The 21,328-nt window shown below is 38.2% G+C and overlaps 1 protein-coding gene across 1 annotated transcript in view; it reads left to right on the top strand.

Moving 5' to 3' along the window:
* The first annotated feature begins 2,529 nt into the window (after positions 1–2,529).
* The window catches only part of Ift52 (intraflagellar transport 52), a 38,621-nt gene continuing 19,822 nt past the window's right edge, over positions 2,530–21,328 (top strand). The window contains exons 1-6 of the mRNA XM_077799787.1: positions 2,530–2,664; positions 4,667–4,791; positions 6,836–6,923; positions 13,078–13,207; positions 13,501–13,576; positions 17,450–17,521. Of these exons, the coding sequence (XP_077655913.1) occupies positions 2,644–2,664; positions 4,667–4,791; positions 6,836–6,923; positions 13,078–13,207; positions 13,501–13,576; positions 17,450–17,521 (512 nt within the window). The 5' untranslated portion in view covers positions 2,530–2,643. The remainder of the gene's footprint in view (positions 2,665–4,666; positions 4,792–6,835; positions 6,924–13,077; positions 13,208–13,500; positions 13,577–17,449; positions 17,522–21,328) is intronic.

The raw sequence follows: 21,328 nt of genomic DNA on the forward strand, positions 1-21,328 counted from the left end.
GAACTGGACTCCCACTCATGGTCTTAGTTTGGTTGTCAAGTTCATGCCCTGCCCCACTTCACATGGGCAGCCCAGGCCTTGGTGACCAGAGCTTCCTGGTCACTTATACAGCTCTGTATGTTCAGAATTAGTCCTTTCTAAAGGCAATTCATATTGGACAGAATGTGAACATGTACAACCTCAGGAATTCAAGACTGCTCTTTTTTTTTTAATTTAATTTTTTTAAAGAGAGAGTGTGAGGGGAGAGAGAGAATTTTTTAATATTTATTTTTTAGTTTTTGGCGGACACAACATCTTTGTTTGTATATGGTGCTGAGGATCGAACCTGGGCCGCACGCATGCCAGGCGAGCGCGCTACCGCTTGAGCCACATCTCCAGCCCTCAAGACTGCTCTTATGGGATGAATTATACTGCCTTATTTTGGTAGAAAAGTGTTTTGTTTTGTTTTTTCTTCACAAACCTGTAGTATATACTTCATGTGGCTTTATTAAGTTTTTTGGTTTGGAGACAAGGGGAGAAAGTTTCTTAGGATCAATGTGCTGGCAATTTTATTGCCTTTGCCTCTGAACTCAGTCCCACTCTCTTCCTTCCATTTTGTTTCCCTCAATCTCCTACCCCAGGAATTATGGGGGTGGCCGGGAGAGTATGGAAAGAACACTAAGGACACTGACCTAAAGCTGGGTCAGGAAGAACTGATGTTAAGTTTTGACATGTGCTGAGAATATTGAAATAAACTGATTTCCATCTTAATAGTGCTTGCTAACTGCCAAATTTGGAATGTGAGGACAAAATCCCAACTCATCAAAGCAAAAATCAAGAGTGTAACTATCAGACATGATAGTACTGTTAAAAGTACACAATCAGCTATGAATTGTGAAGAGAGTGGTTCTATCCAAGATTGTAAAGTCACAAAAATTTTCACCAGGACAGAAAATAAAAATGAAGAAAAACTATGCTACTGAATTGATCATGCTACACCTATGTTTACGGAGCACATTCTAAGTTTTATATGTTTTACAATTCTCACTATAAGCCAGCATTTAGAAATTATTAACCTCATTTTATAGGTAGGAAACATTCACTCAGAGATTAAGCAAGTTCTTGCACCCATCTGGTGCAAGTCACAGCCAGGAACAGAACTTGGCGGCAGGTGACTGAAAAAACCTTGTTATTTCAAAAACCTATGACAGTGAGAGAAGTGCTTTTGGACAGGTGCTCTTGGTCTTCAAGCAAATACTGACTGCACAAAAGGCAGAAGGATCAGAAGGATCCAACTACATGACTTCCATTTTTCTCCCTAACTGCAGACTGTATTCATCCAACTGTGCACCAGGAGCAGCATCTGTAAGAGAATTTGTCCAGGAGATACAGCTCAGTGGTAGGGCATTTTTGCACGTGGATGCCCTGGGTTCCATTCCTTGCACAGGGGGAAAACAAAGCAAAACAAACAAAAACCTCTCATTCACCCTCTTCCTCTTTAAATCTGCTGTCTTGGTAGTTGTGAAAAACCAACTCAAGTTGTGTGTATTTTAATACCCTAAACTCCCAATACTCTGTATATATTGAAGACAAACATAAATGTAAACAAAAACTGTTAGATGTCTCTGCACTCATCTGTTTCAGCCTGGTGGCTGCCACAGCCCTGTAGACAAGAGCACAGCTCTATTAGGGCAGACACAGAGAGCTCCTCAGGAGAGAAGGGTGGATGGTTTGCAGTTGTGGCGTCCCTTCCCATTTTCATGGCGATGTCAGGGCAACCTATACGTGGTGATGGCTCTTTTGCACAAGCAATTCCTTCTGTCCACAACTCTTTTCCCCATTGACTTAATGATTGCCCCTCTTCTTTCAGATCTCTGCTGAGGAAGGGCTCCTTTCTAACCAGCTCGGGCCCCTCACAGCTCCCTAAGACAGTTTATATTTTTACATTTTGCTAGGACCTTGCCAAGGTCTAACCCCCCGCCTGCGGACGCCTAGAGGGCAGCAGGTCACCGCTATATCCCCGACGCTCAGGCCGGGCTGGTACTGTGGTGTTCAATGATGTGCAGATAATAAAGGGGAACATCTGGGGGTACTACTCTCACCGTTACTCCTGCCCACCCTCTTAGAGGAACTCGTCCCTGTCCTCTCAGTATCCTCGCATCAGGCATTACACAGCCAGGGAGGGGCTTCCAGCAGCAGGCGACCAGAACTCCAGACACACCCTCCCACCTTCCGGCCCCGACGTTCTGCGCCTGCGCCCTGGGGACCCAGGCTGGGGCGCTCCTACCCGCCTTCCTCCGCCGCCTCCACTATTTTGCGCCCTCGGAGTGGGGCGAGCTCTAGGTCCTTGGGACGTGCCATTCTTATTAGTTTTTAATAGCAATTGTTATTAAGGAACAGAATGAAATGGACTTCTTTTTGCCGAAAAGTTAATCCTCGTTGGGTTTGTATTTACCTCTCCTCCCATGTATAATCCCACATTAGTCCCGCCCGCGCCTGAGGCCCGCGGCAAATGCGCAGCTGCCGTTCTGTCGTCATCACGTCGCTGCGCTCCACGCAGAGTTCCACGTCCGGGACACGCCTTCTCGCGCGCGGGCGCGCCTTCACAGTTGCTAGGCGGCCTTGGATACCTGTCCGCGGGATGTTGGGCGACGTCAGGTGAAGATGGTGGTCACTGGGCCTCAGGTAGGAAGGACTCCGACTGGAAGGGGTCGGCCGGGGTGATGGGGCGGCTTAGGGGCTAACGGCGGCCTAGCCAGACTGCCCACAGGCTCCTGGGCCAGCCTTCAGGAAAATCGGAGGTCGGCCGGGGTAAAGGAACCGAGCGCGCGTAAATAGGCCGGGCCCTGGACCTCGGACTGGGCTCGAATCTCCACCGCCTCAGACTGCTTGGGTTTTTAATCGTCCTGTTGAGTGTGAAAGCGTTGGATGAGCAGACGTATGGTGTAGGTCTCTTTTCATTGCTGCCACCCTTGGTCTCTTCATCACTCTTCTGGGAAAGTCCTGATTGGACTAGTAAGATTATTGAAAAGAAGGTGAGAGAATAGTTGGGCAGATATTGTTTTAATGTTATTATTGTTGTGTTAAGGAAGCTCATTTCCCATCCTTAAGGAAGCTCATTTCCGAGTAATTTTAATAGGTCAGCCCCTCAGGTCTGCTGCCCTCTCCAGGGATGCAACCACAATAAGCCGTTAACTGAAATTGTAGCTTTCATTGCACTCTCCCTTTAAAAACCATAAAATGACAAAAGAAGTTTAATCCCTTTTCCTAGGTTTTTGTTCTTTGCCAGAAAATAACCAGTGGCAAAAGCAGAAATATGTGTCATTAGGTTAGTACATAAAGGTAACTTGAACACAAGCACTGCAGTATCAAGACTATCAGTCTGATACCTGAAGCAGCTTCTAATTGACCCAACAGGTGGGTACTGTGTAAAGCATGGGTACACTGGACTAAGGGATGATTCCCATCCAGGGCAGAACAGAGAGAGAGATATGATATTTCATCATGCCACTCTCAGTGGCTCACAATTTAAAACTTACAAATTGGAATTTTTCACTTCATGTTTTCAGATCACAGTTGACCTCTGGTAGCCAAAACCTGAGAAAGAAAAACCATGAAGGCTAAGGGAATGCTGTATTTTATCAGCAAAGTTGACAAAAACTGGAAATAGAAAGGATTGTCTGAAAACAAAAATGTATTAGTGTTAATGGAAGTACAAATGATTACAGTTTTTTGGAGGGCAATTTGTATGTTGACTTAGCCATTCAAAAAATAGGAATTTATTCTACAAATGTACAGAGTTATAAAAACATCTTGTTCAAAAATTATGTTTTTAGGGCTGGGGGTTTAGCTCAATGGTAGAGTACTTGCCTAGCAGGCACAAGGCCCTGAGTGATTCCAAACAATAAAAAATAAACAATGGGTATCTTTAGTATTTTACTAGCAAAATTTTTGGAAAAAATGACAGATGCCAATCAACATATAATTCATAAAAATATTGTGATACATCCAAAAAATGGGATTTGTATAGCTATTTAGCAGAATGTGGTACATCTATATGTATTGACATGGAAGGATGTCAAATATACAAAGTTAATTGGAAAAACTGTGTTGGACAATAGTGTGTATGATCAGATCATATTTAGTAAAATAAAATTGTTAAAAAATATATGTATATATGGAGAGAGAGAGGGAGAGATATTTAGAAGGCTATATTCCACCCTAGTAGCAGTTAGCAGTGACAAAACAATTTGGAAATGTGGTCTCAGGCCCACAAGAGCAGGGTCATGGTGGGCAAAGTGATGGAAGTAGGCTTGTTGGAGGGCCAGGGTAAGAACATGGAAGCAAAAGCCAGGAAATAAGCTGGGTTTGGTTTGGCCTTTGGTTTCTGTAGCTGTAATTCTATATTTCACTCTCAACTTTTGAGAATTGTAAGAGTGTCCTAGATAGGTTGAAGTTGTAAACCTTTCTTTGATAAATTAGAAATGAAAGGCTAGGGATGTAGCTTACTGTTGGAGCACTTGTCTAGCATGTGTGAGGCCCTGGGTTCAATCCCCAACACTGCCAAAAAAAAAAAAAAAGAGAGAGGAAAAAGGCTAAGAGAGAGCTGAAAGGCAATTATTTATTTCTTTTGGGGTCTTTCTTTGTAATATTGTTTATTGTTTTTCTGATGTCTTTTTCCCATAAGGTAACCATGGATAAGGAGGTTCGGAGCACCATTCTTTTCAATGCATACAAAAAGGAGGTGTTTACCACCAACAATGGCTATAAATCCATGCAGAAAAGACTTCGGTGTAATTGGAAGATTCAGAAGTGAGTTGAATCTTGTGTGCATTATTTTTGCTTCTAAGTGATATTAGTCTACTGGTGAAACTGAAAAGTCTTGATTTTCTTATGAAAGATAGATTGTTAGGTGTAAAGAACTCAATTTAAAGATTGTTCAAAAGATTGGGCATGGTGGGGCATGCCTATAATCCCAGTGGTTAAGGAGGCTGAGGCACGAGGATCACAAGTTTGATCCTCTAACCAACTTAGGAGACCCTGCCTTAAAAAAAATAAATAAAAAATAAAAAGAACTGGGCATGTAGCTCAGTGGTAAAGTACCTCTGGGTTCAATCCCTAGTATCCCTCCCCTCAAAATATATATGTATATTTTGAATATATACATATATATTCAAAAGTAAATGAATTATTATTAAAACATCTTTCAAAAAATTGCCAATTACCATATTATTAAGTTGTCCTAAAAATCGAAAACAAAACATTTTCTTATTATATACATATAATAAGATGTTGAAGGTTAGGGATGTGGCTCAGTGGTGGTAGAATGCTTGCCTGGCATGTGTGAGGTCCTGGGTTTGATCCCTGGCACTGGGGGGGAAAAAAAGTTTGGTTTAGGATGTAGCTCAGTGATAAAGGGCTTATGAGTGAGGCCTGTGTTCAATCCCCAGCACTGCCAAAAAAAAAAAAAAAAAAAAAGAGGGCTGGGGATGTGGCTCAAGCGGTAGCGCGCTCGCCTGGCATGCGTGCGGCCCGGGTTCGATCCTCAGCACCACATACCAACAAAGATGTTGTGTCCGCCGAGAACTAAAAAATAAATATTAAAAAAAAAATTCTCTCTCTCTCTCTCTCTCTTTAAAAAAAAAAAGAGAGAGAGAGAGAGATGTTGAAGCCTTTCTCCATATTTTAACTTGAATTGATACTTCAGTTTAGGGAAAGGAAAAATGGGAATTAAATGAGAACATCTCTGTCTTTATGTGTGTGTATTTGTGAATGTATTTTTTAATTCTAATTTGTTATACATGACAACAGAATGCATTATAATTCATATTACACATATAGAACTCAATTTTTCATATATTTGGTTGTACACAGAGTCATGCCATTCATGTTTTCATACATGTACTTAGGGAAATGATGTCCATCTCATTCTACCGTCTTTCCTACCCCCATTCCCCCTCCCTTTTCCTCCCTTCTCTTTGCCCTATCTAGAGTTCGTTTGTCTATTCCTCCCGTGCTTCCCCACAACCCCATTATTAATCAGCCTCCTTATATCAGAGAAAACATTTGGCATTTGGTTTTTTGGGATTGGCTTACTTCACTTAGCATAATATTCTCCAACTCTATCCATTTACCTGCAAATGCCGTGATGTTATTCTCTTTTAATGCTGAATAATATTTCATTGTGCATATATACCACATTTTCTTTATCCATTCATTTATTGAAGGGCATCTGGGTTGGTTGCACAGTTTAGCTGTTGTGAATTGTTCTGCTATAAACATGTGTATGTATTCTTCATGAGTATGAATGTATTAAACGGTCATATAAACTAATAGATGGAAGAGATAAGAGATGAGTGAATTAGTAGTTGGAAGACTTTTTTTTTAATGTGTGTGTGTATGTACGTGTGTGTACATGTGTATGTGTGTGTGCAGTCCTGTGAATTGACGCTATCACTGAGCTGCATCCTCACCTCTTTTAAATTTTTTATTGTGAGACATGACCTTGTTAAGTTGGCAAGGCTGGTCTGGGACTTATAAACTTGCAATCCTTCTGCCTTTGCCTTGGTATTTGCTGGGATTACAGTGCTACCACCCCTGGCTGGAGGACTTCTTCATGTCTTAGCATTGTTTAATTTGAACACATTTGCTTATTGGAAGTATTTCAGAGGCTGCATGACTCTGGCAGGCTGAGGAGGGGATTCTCACTTTGGGAGGGAGGCTGCTCGATGTACCTCTAAGCTCCTGCATCTCTTGACTTCTGTGGCCTTGGTTCCATACAGCCAAGATGCTAAAGTAGTTCATAAGTTGGTTTAAATTATGGACCTAACATTTACTTTTAAAATCATGTTTCCAGTTTAAAAGATGAAATCACATCTGAGAAGCTAATTGGAGTGAAACTATGGATTACAGCTGGGCCAAGGGAAAAATTTACTGCAGCTGAGGTAAGAAGTATCCATAAAGAAGAAATGTCGTGGTGTTAGGAAGAATGGGCTCTGAAACCCTGGACTTACATCCTGCTTCTCCACTTACTGTGTTGCCTGAAGGTGGTCACTTCATCTTTGACTTCATCATGAAATTGTGGTGATAACTGAGATAATCCATGTAAAGTGCCAAACACATAGAGAGGGCTAATCAAATATTAGTCATACTTCTTTGCCATATTTTTGTTTGAAAATAGTAAAACTTCATTTAAAGTTAAACTTTCTCAATTCTGTTGTATGGACTAGATAAAAAATGATAAATATAAAACCCATGCTAAAAATTGTGTTGATGAGGATATGAAAAAATTGGAACTCTTTTATACTGTTGGTAGCAATATAAAATGGTGAAACTATTAATGAAAAACAGTATGGCAGTTCCAAAATGAGATTTTTGAATGTTCAAAATTGAGAAAATTGAGTTCCACAGTCTCATTTCTGGATATGCATCCAAAAAAAATTGAAAGCAAAAGCTCAAAGAGTAATTTGTGCACTCATGTTCATAGCAGCACTTTTCACCATAGCTGAAAGATGGAAATAGCCCAAGTGTCTGTTTATAGATGAATAGATAAGCAAAATGTGGTATATACCTGCTGGAAATATTATTCAACCTTTGAAAGGAGTTGGAGCATAGCTTTGTGGTATTATGTATGTGCAAGGGCCTGGCTTTTATTCCTAGTACCAAATAAAGGGGTGGGGAGAAATTCTGACAAATGCTACAACATGATGAACTTTAAGGCCATTATGGCAAGTGAACTAAGGTAGTCATAAAAGGACAAATACTGGCCAGGTGCTGTGGCACTTGCCTATAACCCCTAAGACTAAGGAGGCTGAGGCAGGAGGATCACAAGTTTGAGGCCAGCCTCAGCAATTTGGTAAGGCCCTCACAACTTACTGAGATCCTATCTCAAAAGAAAAAATTTAAAAAAGAACTGGGGATGTAGCTCAGTAGTAAAGCACCCTTGGGTTCAATGGCCAGTGCAAAAAAAAAAGACAGGGGCTGGGGTTGTATCTCAGTGGTAGAGTACTCGTCTAGCATGCATGAGGCACTGGGTTCGATCCTCAGCACCACCTAAGTGTAAAATAAAGATATTGTGTCCACCTAAAATTAAAAAATTAATATTAAAAAAAGCCAAATATATCATGTGATTTCACTTACATGAGTAGTTGAATTCATAGAGCCAGAAATTAGTGGTGGTTGCAGGCCTGGAAGAAATGAAGAATTGTTAATAGGTATAGAGTTTTAGTTTTTTTTTTGTGGTGCTGGGGATTGAACCCAGGGCCTTGTGTATACAAGGCAAACACTCTACCAACTAAGCTATATTCCTAGCTCTAAAGTTTTAGTTTTGAGAGTTGAAAAGAGTCTGGAGATTGGTAACATGACAATGGTAGTGTGTTTAACATTTAAAAATGGTTAAGATGTTAAATTTAGATGTATTTTACCACAATTAATAAAAACTTAAAAACCCAGAACACATAAAGTACCTTTCTAACAGAGACTTGTAGGAAGTGCCCTGATGCTTGTGGAGGGTGTGGGGAGTAGGGAAGTTGAGGCAAGGCAGGGCTTCTCCTGTGGAGGCTGGCTGGGGTCTCCTGCTGTTACTCTATGTGGGGCCAGTGGGAGGAGATTTGCAAGGGTACATTTCTAGAATACCTATTTTCTCAAGTTTTTATAAGAATACTGTTTTTTTTAGAGGGCTTTCAATTTTTCTCCATTTAGAATGACGTTGTATAACCAGAAGAACAAGAAATTATACTCCATTTATGTAGATGTGTCAAAGTGCATTCTACTGTAATGTACATCTAATTAGAACAACAAAAATAGTCAAGGCAAGGAAAAGAAAAAAATAAATAAATAAAAATAGGTTAATGTCTTAAAAAAAAAGTTTCTAAGAACTAAGTCTGCCTCTCAAAGATTCATCTCTTTTGGAAGCATGAAGACATAACTGATCAGGCTAATTGAGAGAAGGAATAGGAATTATTGTTGAGATTGGAGGCAACCAGCTGCCTCTACCCACTGAGACCTTGAGGGAAATATATCACAGAGGGCAAAAGCCTGCAAAGAAGGAATACTTTATAACTTGTTGGGCCACCTCCCTTCTGTAGCTAAGGAAACCAGAGGTCCTTGCCTCAAAGGAGGCAGTCTTAGGAAAGCATGCTGTCCAGAAGGAGGATCAGAGCCTGGTGAGTGGGCCTTTTTCCAAGTGGGGACAGACACCAAGCCATGCCTTACTTCAGGCTTCCAAAAGACATGAATCCTCGAGAGGCAGATTTAGTTCTTTGGAACTTTTTTTAAAGATGTTAACTTAATTTTATTTATTTATTTTTTCTTTGCTTTGCCTTGACTTTTTTGTTGTTGTTCTGATTAGTCATACAGTACAGTAGAATGCATTTTTCACTCATTTACATAAATGGGGTATGATTTCTTATTCTTCTGGTTGTACAATATCATTCTAATTGGAGAAAAATTGAAAGCATTCCCTTTAAAAACTGGAACAAGTCAGGCATGCCCTCTTTCACACTTATATTCAACATCGTCCTTGAAACTCTAGCCAGAATAATTAGACAGGGGAAAGAAATTAAAGGGATATGAATAGGAAAAGAAGAACTCAAACTATCACTGTTTGCTGATGACATGATTCTATGTTTAGAAGATCCAAAAAATCCCATTAGAAAACTTCTAGAACTAATAAATGAATACAGCAAAGTAATAGGATATAAAATCAATACCCATAAATCAAATGCATTCCTATGTATCAGGATGAATCTACTGAAAGAGAAATTAGAAAAACTACCCCATTCACAATAACCTCAAAAAAAAGAAAAAAACTTGGGAATCAATCTAACAAAAGAGGTGAAAGACCTCTACAATGAAAATTACAGAATAGTAAAGAAAGAAATTAAAGAAGACCTTAGAAGATGGAAAGACCTTCCATACTCCTGGATAGGCAGAATTAATATTGTCAAAATGGCCTTACTACCAAAAGCTCTATACAGTTTTAATGCAATTCCTATTAAAATCCCACTGGCATTCTTCATAGAAATAGATAAAGCAATCATGGAATTCACTTGGAAAAATAAGAGACCCAGAATAGCTAAAGCAATCATTAACAAGAAGAGTAAAGCAGGAGGCATCACTATACCAGACCTTAAACTATACTACAGAGCTATAGTAACAAACATGGCATGATATTGGTACCAAAACAGAAATGTAGACCAATGGAACAGAATAGAAGACACAGAGACAAATCCACGAAAATACCGTTCTTTGGAACTTTAGCCTAATAAAATGTCCTCTTGCCAGACCATTGCTGGCACCATACCTTTTGTTTGGAGCTAGTGTGAGGAGGGATGGAAAGGAAGAGAAGAGAAGAGCCTTTGACTTCTGAGAACCAACATCCCCTGTTTTTATTCTTCTAGAGGGCTGATCCCTGTGGTGGCAGGGATCTTCCTCAAGAGAAAGGATCAGTTCTTTACTGATCATTGCTGGCCTCCTAGAACTAATAATGGGTAATTGGGTGGCACTTCCTTGATATTGTCCTTCAGAAGCTTTTGTATCAGGACAGACATCTATGTCTGGTCAGGCTAGAAACCAGGCTGAAGAGTCTTCCCCATTTCCCACCTCAACTACCCTAACTCACTTGGTGATAGTATTTGGCCACCACCAGGTGACCACATGACAGCTGAGTATTTTCCAACGTGTTAGAACAACATCCATAGTGCTGGGGATATAGCTCAGTTGGTAGAGTGCCTGCCTCACACGCACAGGGTTGTTTTGTTCAATCCCCACACCACAAAAAAAAAAAAAGAAAAAGAAAAAGAACAGGATTCACCATTGTATCCTGATTATAAATACTATCCTAAATTGAAATGCATAGATAATATAACCCACTACTATTTAAAACAAGTCAATACAGTAGCCTAACTATAATAAAAAGAAATTAAAGGAAGATGATTTATGAAAGAATATATGTGTTTTGTATTGTAAATGTTTCAGCATATATACACTAGAAGAATGCTTATTTCAGTTTGTGAATGTTTGGGCATGTGTCCACTAGAACACTTATTTATATTTGACATTTTAAATAATGGCTAAACAAATACATAGAATCACCATGAATAGGACAGGTACAAAACTGAGCTGATGCAGGTGTGTTGTATTGGTAATTCAGATCATGAGCCACATTGCCACTTGTGATGTAATTTGCCAAAATATTGTCTAATTCTTGGTAAATTGCTGAGAAAAATAAAGTAAACTTCTTTCCTTAATTTACATGATAGTTGTATACCTGAGAATTTGGTTTGTAAAAATATTTTTTGTTTATATATAAATTGGAGTTAGATTCTAGGATCAGTTTATGTTTTGTTGTTGTTTTTTTTCCTTAAACCCATGTGACATTCAAATGTTGTGGGTTAGTTCTTCACTATGAGGAGGACTGGTCTGAGCACTGTTAGGACAATTCAAAGTACCTGCTAAATGGTTTTAATGCCTCTGCTGAGAGCCATAGGCCTGGATCATACAATGTCAATTATATAAAATATACCATATTTGCTTCCACATTGCATGATGGAACTCATTATTTACATACCAAGTCTTTCATTTATCTTTCTCAAAATGCCAGTCAGCAAGTAGGACACAAAAGATACCAATACCAACTGTTTTCCCACTGCATTTAGATACCATAGACAAATTCTAGAACCACACAGTCATAGGTTCCAAGTCCCAGTATGGTTCCCCAAGCAAAAACTATGTTCTGAGCATATAGAAAACAAAACATGTATATAGATATACGCATATTAGAGTGCATATTTATATATTTTTTTCTTTTGTGATATTGGGAATTGAACCCAGGGTGCTCTACCACTGTGTTACATTTGTACCCCTTTTTGTTTTTGAGACAGGAGCATGGCTTTGAGCTTCCATTCCTCCTGCCTCAGCCTCTGAAATAGCTGGGATAACAGGTGAGCACCACAGTGCCCAGGTTCTTTCCTGGTGGACTATTTAGTGAAGAAAATTAAAAGCTATTGGTCTCTGCCAGGTATGGTGGTACATGCCCGTAATCCCAGAACTCAGGAGGCTGAAACAGTAGGATTGCAAGTTTGAGGCCCTCAGTAACTTAATAAGACCCTTTCTCAAAAAATAAAGCTGGGCACTTTGGGGAGCCCAGCTTTATTTTTGTAACCCCAGCAACTTGGGAGGCCCAGATAGGAGGATTGCAAGTTTGAGGCCAGCCTCAGCAACTTAGCAAGACTCTGTCTCAAACTATTGGATTAGATACCCTCCCCTTGCAAGGTTTCCTCAGGATGGGTCAGCAAGATCGACTTCAGATTTTTTTGCCTCTTCAGCTTTTTGAGAGTGAGAGAGCTTCCCAGGAGATAAGCCAACAACTTGAATTTCTCACTGTGGTTTGGTCAGTTGATGACCTTGAACAAAATTCCTCCCTGATGAGGTGTGAAATGGCTTCAGCCTGATATTCTTGGCAGGCAGTGAAGGGAAGGTATGATCTAGATTTATGGTTCTCAGCTGGGATAATTTTCCTTCTTTCCTTCTAATGGGACATTTGGCAGTGTCTAGGGACATTTTTAGTTGTTGGGAGAGTAGGTGTAACTTGTATCTAGTAGTTGGAGACTAGGGATGCACTAAATGGAGATCTGTGAATTTCTTTTAATTAATAGTTTTACACTTTTGCTTTGTTGTCCTAATGGTCAATTTTGAAAATGACAATTCAATTTGAGTATTTTGAAGCATTATGTTCAAAGATAAGCCTGGAACTCTTTTATAAGGAGTATATTATCCCTATATTATTATCCTGTGTGCATTTATATTTACATGTTTTTTTAATTTGTTTTTAGTATTTATTTTTTGTTGTAGTTGAATACAATACTTTTATTTTATTTATTTATTTTTATGCGGTGCTGAGGATCGAACCCAGGGCCTTGCACATGCTAGGCAATTTTGTTCTACCACTGAGCCACAACCCCAGCTCCTATATTTACATGTTTTATAAAAGGTTTGAAGTGTTTATTTTTTAGTAAAGTTTTACTTGTAGTAAAAATGTTTTGGTCAGAAGTCTTTTGAGTATGTGTACTCAAAGATTGATTTTTTTTCTTTGTGTAGTTTGAGGTCCTGAAGAAGTACCTTGACAATGGTGGAGATATCCTTGTGATGCTAGGAGAAGGTGGAGAAACCAGATTTGACACCAACATTAATTTTCTACTAGAAGAATATGGAATCATGGTTAATAATGGTGATTATTATTAATTTAATCCTTAATAGAGGCAGTGATTTTCTATTTATTGTTTGTAGTGGGGTCCTCTAGGCCCACTGGTCCAGTGGAAAAAGGTCTGGGCTGAAGTCATATGTTCAGCATTCTGGGCTCACCAGCAGTCAGCTTTCTAGGCCTACGTAGGCTTCTTCCATTGATAAAATTCAAGGGATTGCAACAGAGTTCTAGGTTCTTTCAGGTCAAAATTTGTATGAGTCTATAACATCAAACTTATTTCTGATCTTAAATGCATCTTTTTCTCTCTTTCCTACAAGATGCTGTGGTTAGAAATGTATATTACAAGTATTTCCATCCTAAGGAAGCTCTAGTTTCCAATGGAGTGTTGAACAGGTAAGCATGTTGAGAAGCCAAGACAGATGACTCTTATCTCTTCTCACCTATTTTCATTGCCCCATCTCTCTTTCTTGGCTTTTTGTTTTATTCTAATTTATTCTAATTTATTTTATTTTATTACTACTACTTATTCATTGAATTATATTCCTCCATCTTTTGCAACCTTAGCTCACGTTCTCTTTTTGTGAGTTAGGATACTTTCAGTTACAATTAACAGAAAAACCCTGTCCAAATGGGATTAAACAGAAAGATTGTTAACTCATGTAGTAGAAAAAGCCCAGAAATAAGGCAGGTTTGGTTAAGGATCGACTGAAAGATTCATGTCAACAGGGCTCTAATTTCATTTCTTTTCAATTCTTTCGGCTTTACAGTTCATTATGCTCAAAGATAAGCTGGAAATCTTTTATAGGGAGTATATTATCCCTATATTATTATCTTGTGTGCATTTATATTTACATGTTTTTTTAAAAAATTGTTTTTAGTATTTATTTTTTGTTGTAGTTGAACACAATACCTTTATTTTATTTATTTATTTTTATGTGGTGCTGAGGATCGAACCCAGGGCCTTGCCTATCCCTATCCCTAACCCTAACCCTAACCCTGACCTAGAAGTTCTATATGTGTGGGCTGATTTTTTTTTTTTTTTTTTTTTTTAAACAGGTTCTGCATGCTGTCTAGGGCAAGAAAGCATTATTTGGTCTGAGCATTATCACCAAGAGTAGTCATGAGGTTGAATCTGTTTGATCTGGCCTGGGTCATTTTTTTTCTCAGCTGTCTAAAACAGATTAGGAGCTTTTAGAAAGCAGGAAATGAATGCATGAGGGGCAACATCCAATGTCCCTGTGAGCTTTTGCTCACATTCAAAATTATTCATTCCACACCTGAACATATGATATGCTAGGTACTCACTCTATTGACCCTGAGGATAGTCTAGAATGTGGGTCTAGGGAGATGCACTCTTTCCTCAGGACTCAAGAAAAAGAACTGATCCTAATATTTTAATCTTAACTTTTGCAAGCTTCCTGAAAAAGGTGTGGTTGTGTAGGTATACTTTAATTTTTAAACAATTGTGTCCCGGAGAGGTTTCAAGATGGTGGAATAGAGAAGGTTGCTTTCTTGGCTGCTTTGTGGCGTGAAGCCAAGAAAGCAGAGAAGCAATGGACTAAGACTTGGCAAATGAGTGGAACATAGGGGGATCCCTGGGGTGCAGTCTTCCAGGGTAGACTGGCAATTGCTAGGCCCTGGAGTTGCTCTGATTTAAAAAATCCAAAACAATTGGCATTCCTCGAAGATCCTGGAGCATACGTAAGCCTAAACTCTGCCTCCAGATTACCTCTTTCACTTCAACAGTCTACCTGGAGGGTGAAGCATCATGCTCCAGATTACCCAACCTAATGCTGCTGAAAAGAGAAGCTGAGAATCTTTTGAACTCCAAGGAAACAATTCTTTCACTTTCCGTCAGGATTTTTTTTGTTTTTTTTTTCCTCTCTGTTTAATTGTTACCTTAATGGTTCATGAACATTTATACATATTCATGTTTTTTTCTCATTCCTAGCCTTTTTTTTTTGTAATTTTTTTTTGTTATAGTTGGGCACAATACCTTTATTTTATTTATTTATTTTTATGTGGGGCTGAAGATTGAATCCAGTGCCTCGAACGTGCTCTGTGAGCACTCTACCGCTAAGCCATAATCCCAGCCCCCTAGCATTTTTGAAGCATATTTTTCATGTTTTTTTTTTTTGAGGTTAGGATTAGTATGTTTCAGTTTTGTTTTGTACTCTTTTATTTTTAATTTTTAAAATATTTATATTTTTTTCTCTCATCTGTTTCACTCAATTCTTTCTTCTGCTAACAGTCAATCCCTATTGTTGTCTTTTCGTTCTTCCTTTAATGTTTTTTCTTCTATCTTCTTTCTTCCTCCCTCATAATCATCACATTCTATATTCTATATCACTTATTTTTTTCTCCCTGTCTACTATTTGAAACTGTAAAAACCCTTTTACAAACTTACTGTCTTTATTTTAGGCAATAACTACCATATAATTTCTATTTAATGTGACAATTAACATTGTAGACGTCATAGCAGGAATTGTTTGGTTTAATGCTGTATATTGTTTGCATTGGTTGTTGTTTTGTCTCCCTCTCACTGATAAGGTACTAGAAACCTTCAGGGACACTAAATCCACAGGGTAGAGACTTACTGCGTCAGATCCCCACCGTTAGATGGTTTGATACACAAACAATATGAAAAAGCAAGGAAAAAATTGCCCAAACAAACCAAGGTATTCCAATAACAGAATTCCATCGACACCACAATGGAAGAAATGTCGGAGAAGGAGTTTAGGATATACATAGTTAAACTTCTCTGCAAGGTAAAGGGTGCTGTAAGAGGAGTGAAATCAGAGAAAATACAGGTTGTGAAAGATCATTTCAATAAAGAGATAGATTCTGAAAAGAAATCAAACAAATCCTCAAAATGAAGGAATCAGTAAAACAAATTAAAAATTCAATGGAAAGTATCCCCAACAGATTAGATCACTTTGAAGACAAAGATTTTCAGGCAATGAAGACAAAATATGTAATCTTGAAAATAAAGTTGACTGGGCTGGGGTTGTGGCTCAGTGGTAGAATTGATGAAGGCTTGGAGATACAAACCAAAGAAATGCACAGTCTTTTCAATGAAATGCAATATCAGAAAATTTCCCAAACTTAAAGAGTGAAATGGAAAATCAAATACTAGAAGCCCGTAGGACCTCAAATATACAAAAGACCCACACCAACACATTATTATGAAAATACCTGACATATAGAATAAGGATAGAATTTTAAAGGCTGCTAGAGAAAAACGTCAGATCACATTTAGAGGGAAACCAATCTGGATCTCAGCTGATTTCTCAACTCGGAACCCCAAAACTAGGTGGTCTTGGATAATACACACTAAGCTCTGAAAGAAAATGCATACCAGCCAAGAATACTATACCCAGGAAAATTAAGCTTCAACATTGACAGTGAAATAAAAATCTTACATGATAAGCAAAAGTTAAAAGAATTCACAGCTGAAAAGCCTGAACTACAAAACATACTCAAAATATTTCTTGCAGAAATGAAAAAAAAAGTGAGGAACTACACTAAAAGAATAGTCAAAGGAGAAACAATTCAAATTAAAAACTGGAAATAAAATGACAGGGAATAAAAATAATTTTTTAATAATAATATCAATATAAATGGCCTAAACTCATCAATCAAAAGACAGACTGGCAGATCGCCTTAAAAAAATTAGTCCCAACAATATGCTATCTCCAGAAGTGTGTGCGTTTCCAAATATTTGGAAGTATTTCAGATATCTTCCTGGTGTTGATTTTTAATTCTGTAGTAGTTAAAGAATATGCTCTGAATAACTTGAATTATTTCATGTTTTCATTTTCGTTCAAATTATTTTCTAATTTCCCTTGTGATTTCTTCTTTAATCCACTGTTACTTATTAATGTGTTAATTAATTTCTGTGTGGTTTTGGATACCTTGAATTTTATTCTGTTTTTTCTGATTTCTTATTTATTTCATTATGGTCAGAGACTGAGCTTTGTATCATTTTAACCAAGTCTTGTTGCTTTTTCATGCAATATCTGAATTTTTAGGACATTTTAAAATTACTTTTCCCTTACTTTGAGTTGTACAGATTTTTTTATTCTGAATGCTGTATTTTACTATTCATAAATCCATATTTTATCTGTAAAAAAATTTTATTGGCTCAAAAAAATGTATCACAAAGTGTACAAAATCCTCGCATCTGGTTCACATTTCCTATTAATGAATGCAATATGAGATTCTCCACTTTTTTTATTTACTAGGTTTTCATTTTTTTTCTTCAAGGGAAATTAGCCGAGCTGCAGGAAAAACCGTACCTGGAATTATTGATGATGAGAGCAGTGGAAACAATGCCCAGTGAGTGTGTTTCTCAAGCCATTTGAGGAGGAAGGATTTATCATTTCAAAGGATTTTCCTTTTGAAAGTGAAAAGAGTTTCCCAATTACAAAAGTAATTCTCACCAATTGATAAATAAAAACAGTGTAAACAGTTCAAAAGGAAGAAAGTAGCCAGGCAGTGAGTGCGGTACCCCTGTAATCTCTGCATCTCAGGAGGCTGAGGCAGGAGGATTGCAAATTCAAGGTTAGCCTCAGCAACTTACTGAAGCCCTAAGAGTTTAGTGAGACCGTGTCTCAAAAAAGAGAGCTTGGGATGTGGCTCAGTGATTAAGTGCCCCTGGGTTCAAAACCCAGTACAGAAAAAAAAAAAAGAAAGGCAGAAAGTAAAAGTTCTGCATTTTAAATCCATGCCCTTCCCCTGAAGATAATCTCTCTTTTTTTTTTTTTTTTTTTGATTGGGGGGGGGTACTAGGGATTAAACCCAGGGGTACTTTACCACTAAGCTAAATCCTCAGCCCCTTTTAAAATTGTTTGATAAGGTCTCACTTAAGTGGCTTAGGGCCTCACTAAGTTGCTAGCTTTTTAAAGATATTTTATTGGTTGTTGGTGGCCCTTTATTAATTATTTTTGTGGTGCTGAGAATCAAACCCAGTGACTAACACAGGCTAGGCAAGCGCTCTACCACTGAGCCACAACCCCAGCCCCTTTAGTTTTTATTTTGAAACAGGGTCTCAGTAAGTTGCTGAGGCTATTCTCAAACATGTAATCCTCCTGCCTCAACCTCCCAAGTTGCTGTAATTATAGGTCTCTACCACTGTGCCTGGCTAATATTTTGCCTTAATAATACTACCTAACATTTATTTGAGCACTTACTGTGTAATAGATATATATTACTTTATTTAATATTCACAACAACCACAGAAAGTTAGAGATGAAATACAAAGAGGTAATTTCCCAAATTTACCTGAGTGTTAGAACTTTGGTTAAACCTAGGCATTTGCTCCAGAACCTATCCTTTTTTTTTTTTTTTTTTTTGTCTGAGACAGATTTATTTAGGAAAGCAAATGCACTTTTAGGAGAGAATGTAGGCTATCTCAAAAGAGAGACATCTTTGTGAATAAAGTAAGAAATACGCATCCAGGAGAGGGTGCCAACCAACTTGACAGTGAGAAGCTTTTGGGATAAAGCAAGGAACACACATTCAAGGGAGAATGCAGCAGTTGACCTCTGCTCCATATGGTTATAAACAAGTTTTTATATGTTACAAATAAAAAGCACATGTGAATATCTTGGTATAGTTTTTGTGCACTTTTGCTAGTATTTTAATAAGGTAGCATTGGAATTTCTGAGTCAAAAGTCATCTTATTGACACATTGTCAACTGTGATACATTGCCCAGTTGCCTTCAGGCAGTTGGCAGCACTTACAGTTCCTATGAACACGTCCACTTTTCCCTCTTGCCAGCATGGAGTATTCTAGTAAAAATGGTATCCCTTTTTTCTTTTTTAGTTTGCATTTCTTTGATTATTAGCACATGGGAGTAGGTTTTTCCTATCCTAAGATTATGAAATATTCACATATTTTTTTGTACTCTTGTAGTCTTGTTTTTGAATACATTTTTAATCCATCTGGATATATTTTAGGATATGATATAAAAATGGATATGTTTCTCTAAGTAGCTGAAATTATGCCATCCATCTCCAATAATTTGAAATATTATTTACTATATATATAATTCACACCTCGCATATATATTTGGAGTTTGATTCTAATCCATATTATTTGTTTTTAATTCACTAGTTCTACATTACTTTTTTCATTTATTTTAATTAGGTATATATGACAGCAGAATGCATTTCGATTCATTGTACACAAAAGGAGCACAACTTTACATTTCTGTGGTTGTACACTTGATGTAGCATTGCACCATATGTGCAGTCGTATATGTACCTAGGGTAATGATGTTCATCTCATTCCACCATCTTTTCTACCCCCATACCCTCTCCCCTTCCCTCTTTCTCCTTTGCTCCATCAAAGTTCCTCTATTTTTCCCATGTTCCCCCCTGCATTATGGATCAACATCCACTTAGAATATTTGACCTTTGGATTTTGGGGATTGACTTACTTCACTTAGCCTGATATTCTCCAGCTCCATCCATTTACCTGCAAATGCCATAATTTTATTGTTTAATGCTGAGTGATATTCCATTGTGTATATATATACCACAGTTTTGTTATCCATTCATCTATTGAAGGGCATCTAGGTTGCTTCCACAGTTTAGCTATTGTGAATTGAGCTGCTATAAACATTGATGTGGCTGAATTACTATAGTATGCTGATTTTAAGTCCATTGGGTCTAGACAGAGGAGTGGGAGATAGCTGAATCAAATGGCGGTTCCATTCCAAGTTTTCTCAGGAATCTCCATACTGCTTTCCAGATTGGTTGCACCAATTTGCAGTCCCACCAGCAATGAATGAGTGTGCCTTTTTTCCCACATCCTTGCCGACATTTATGGTTGTTTGTATTCTTGATAACTGTCATTCTGACTCTCCACATTTACTTTAATTCCTAGATTTTTGTAACTTTTTATGTAAAGTTCATCTTTTATGGGGTAATATTCCTGAAAGTTAATACGTAACTGAGAAAAATATTTGCAGTACACAGAGTTCTTATAAATGATGAGAAAAAAATTTTTTAATGGTCAAAAATCGGTAACAAAATACATAGAAAACATACAGTCAGCTTATCTCCTTTGAGTGAGTTTGGGGGAAATGGTGGGGATGGTGGTAGAATTCACACTGACATTCATGTGACTATATTTCTTCCACTTAAATGTTGTTCCATGGTCATCTGGTGATTTCCTTCTGCTCCTGGCCTAGAACTCAGGGCTGTAGTTCCTACTTAGTGGGATGCGGCTGTGCTAGGGGCAGATGGAGGAGAATGGAGAATGTGGGCAGGTATTGGCTTCTCTCCCATGGCGTGACCATGGAAGTCATAAGCGTAGACAAGACTTTACTGAAGGGTTGGGGAAAACTAACCCTGGCAGGAAATAATTTTAAAGTTAAGGTAGGAAGAGGTTTCTCATGGTCCAAAAGAATAGGAAAATTAAAATCTTGATTCCTCATGGATGCTTTCTCCATGATTTTCCCTACCCAGCAGTCTCTAATTTATGCTCTGAATTTAAGATCACTGTTTGTCTCCATTCTGAGATCACTTCCTTCAAACAGCTACGTTTGCAGAGCTCCAACTTTCAGTAAAACCCTAACCCCTCCTATATGGGTTAGCCTCACCTCAGGATCTGTACCCCATAGTTTCTAGAAGTACTTTGCCCTTGGTCACGTGGGGATTGAATCCAAGGTACTTTACCACTGAGCTGCTTTCCTAGTCTTTTATATTTTTTATTTTGAGACCAGTCTCACTAAGTTGCTGAGGCTCACCTTGAATTTATGATCCTCCTACCTCAGCCTCCAGAGTTGCTGGGATTATAGATGTGTGCATCTGCATCAAGCTAGATGCTCTTAAGTCTGTGTTAGTGGAGAGTAGAAGGGACTCCAAGGCAAGTCTTTGTAGCAGTGTCCAGTGTGAAGTATATATATACCCCCCAATTCATGTAAGCATTCACCTGGTGACATGCCCTCCCATGATAGACATTCTTAGAGATTGTAGTAGCCAAATCTGAGGAAGAATAGAATATGTATTTTTAAGACATTATGCAGAACAGGCTCATGTGAAACTCTAGGTCATTCTTAGATAAGGCCCCTGGTTGCTTCCTGCTCCATTGGGGCTACTTTACTTTTTCCGGTTATAATCATTTGTACTTTTCTG

Source organism: Urocitellus parryii, chromosome 6 (genome assembly GCF_045843805.1).
Source record: "Urocitellus parryii isolate mUroPar1 chromosome 6, mUroPar1.hap1, whole genome shotgun sequence".
In the NCBI taxonomy this organism is placed as follows: domain Eukaryota; kingdom Metazoa; phylum Chordata; class Mammalia; order Rodentia; family Sciuridae; genus Urocitellus; species Urocitellus parryii.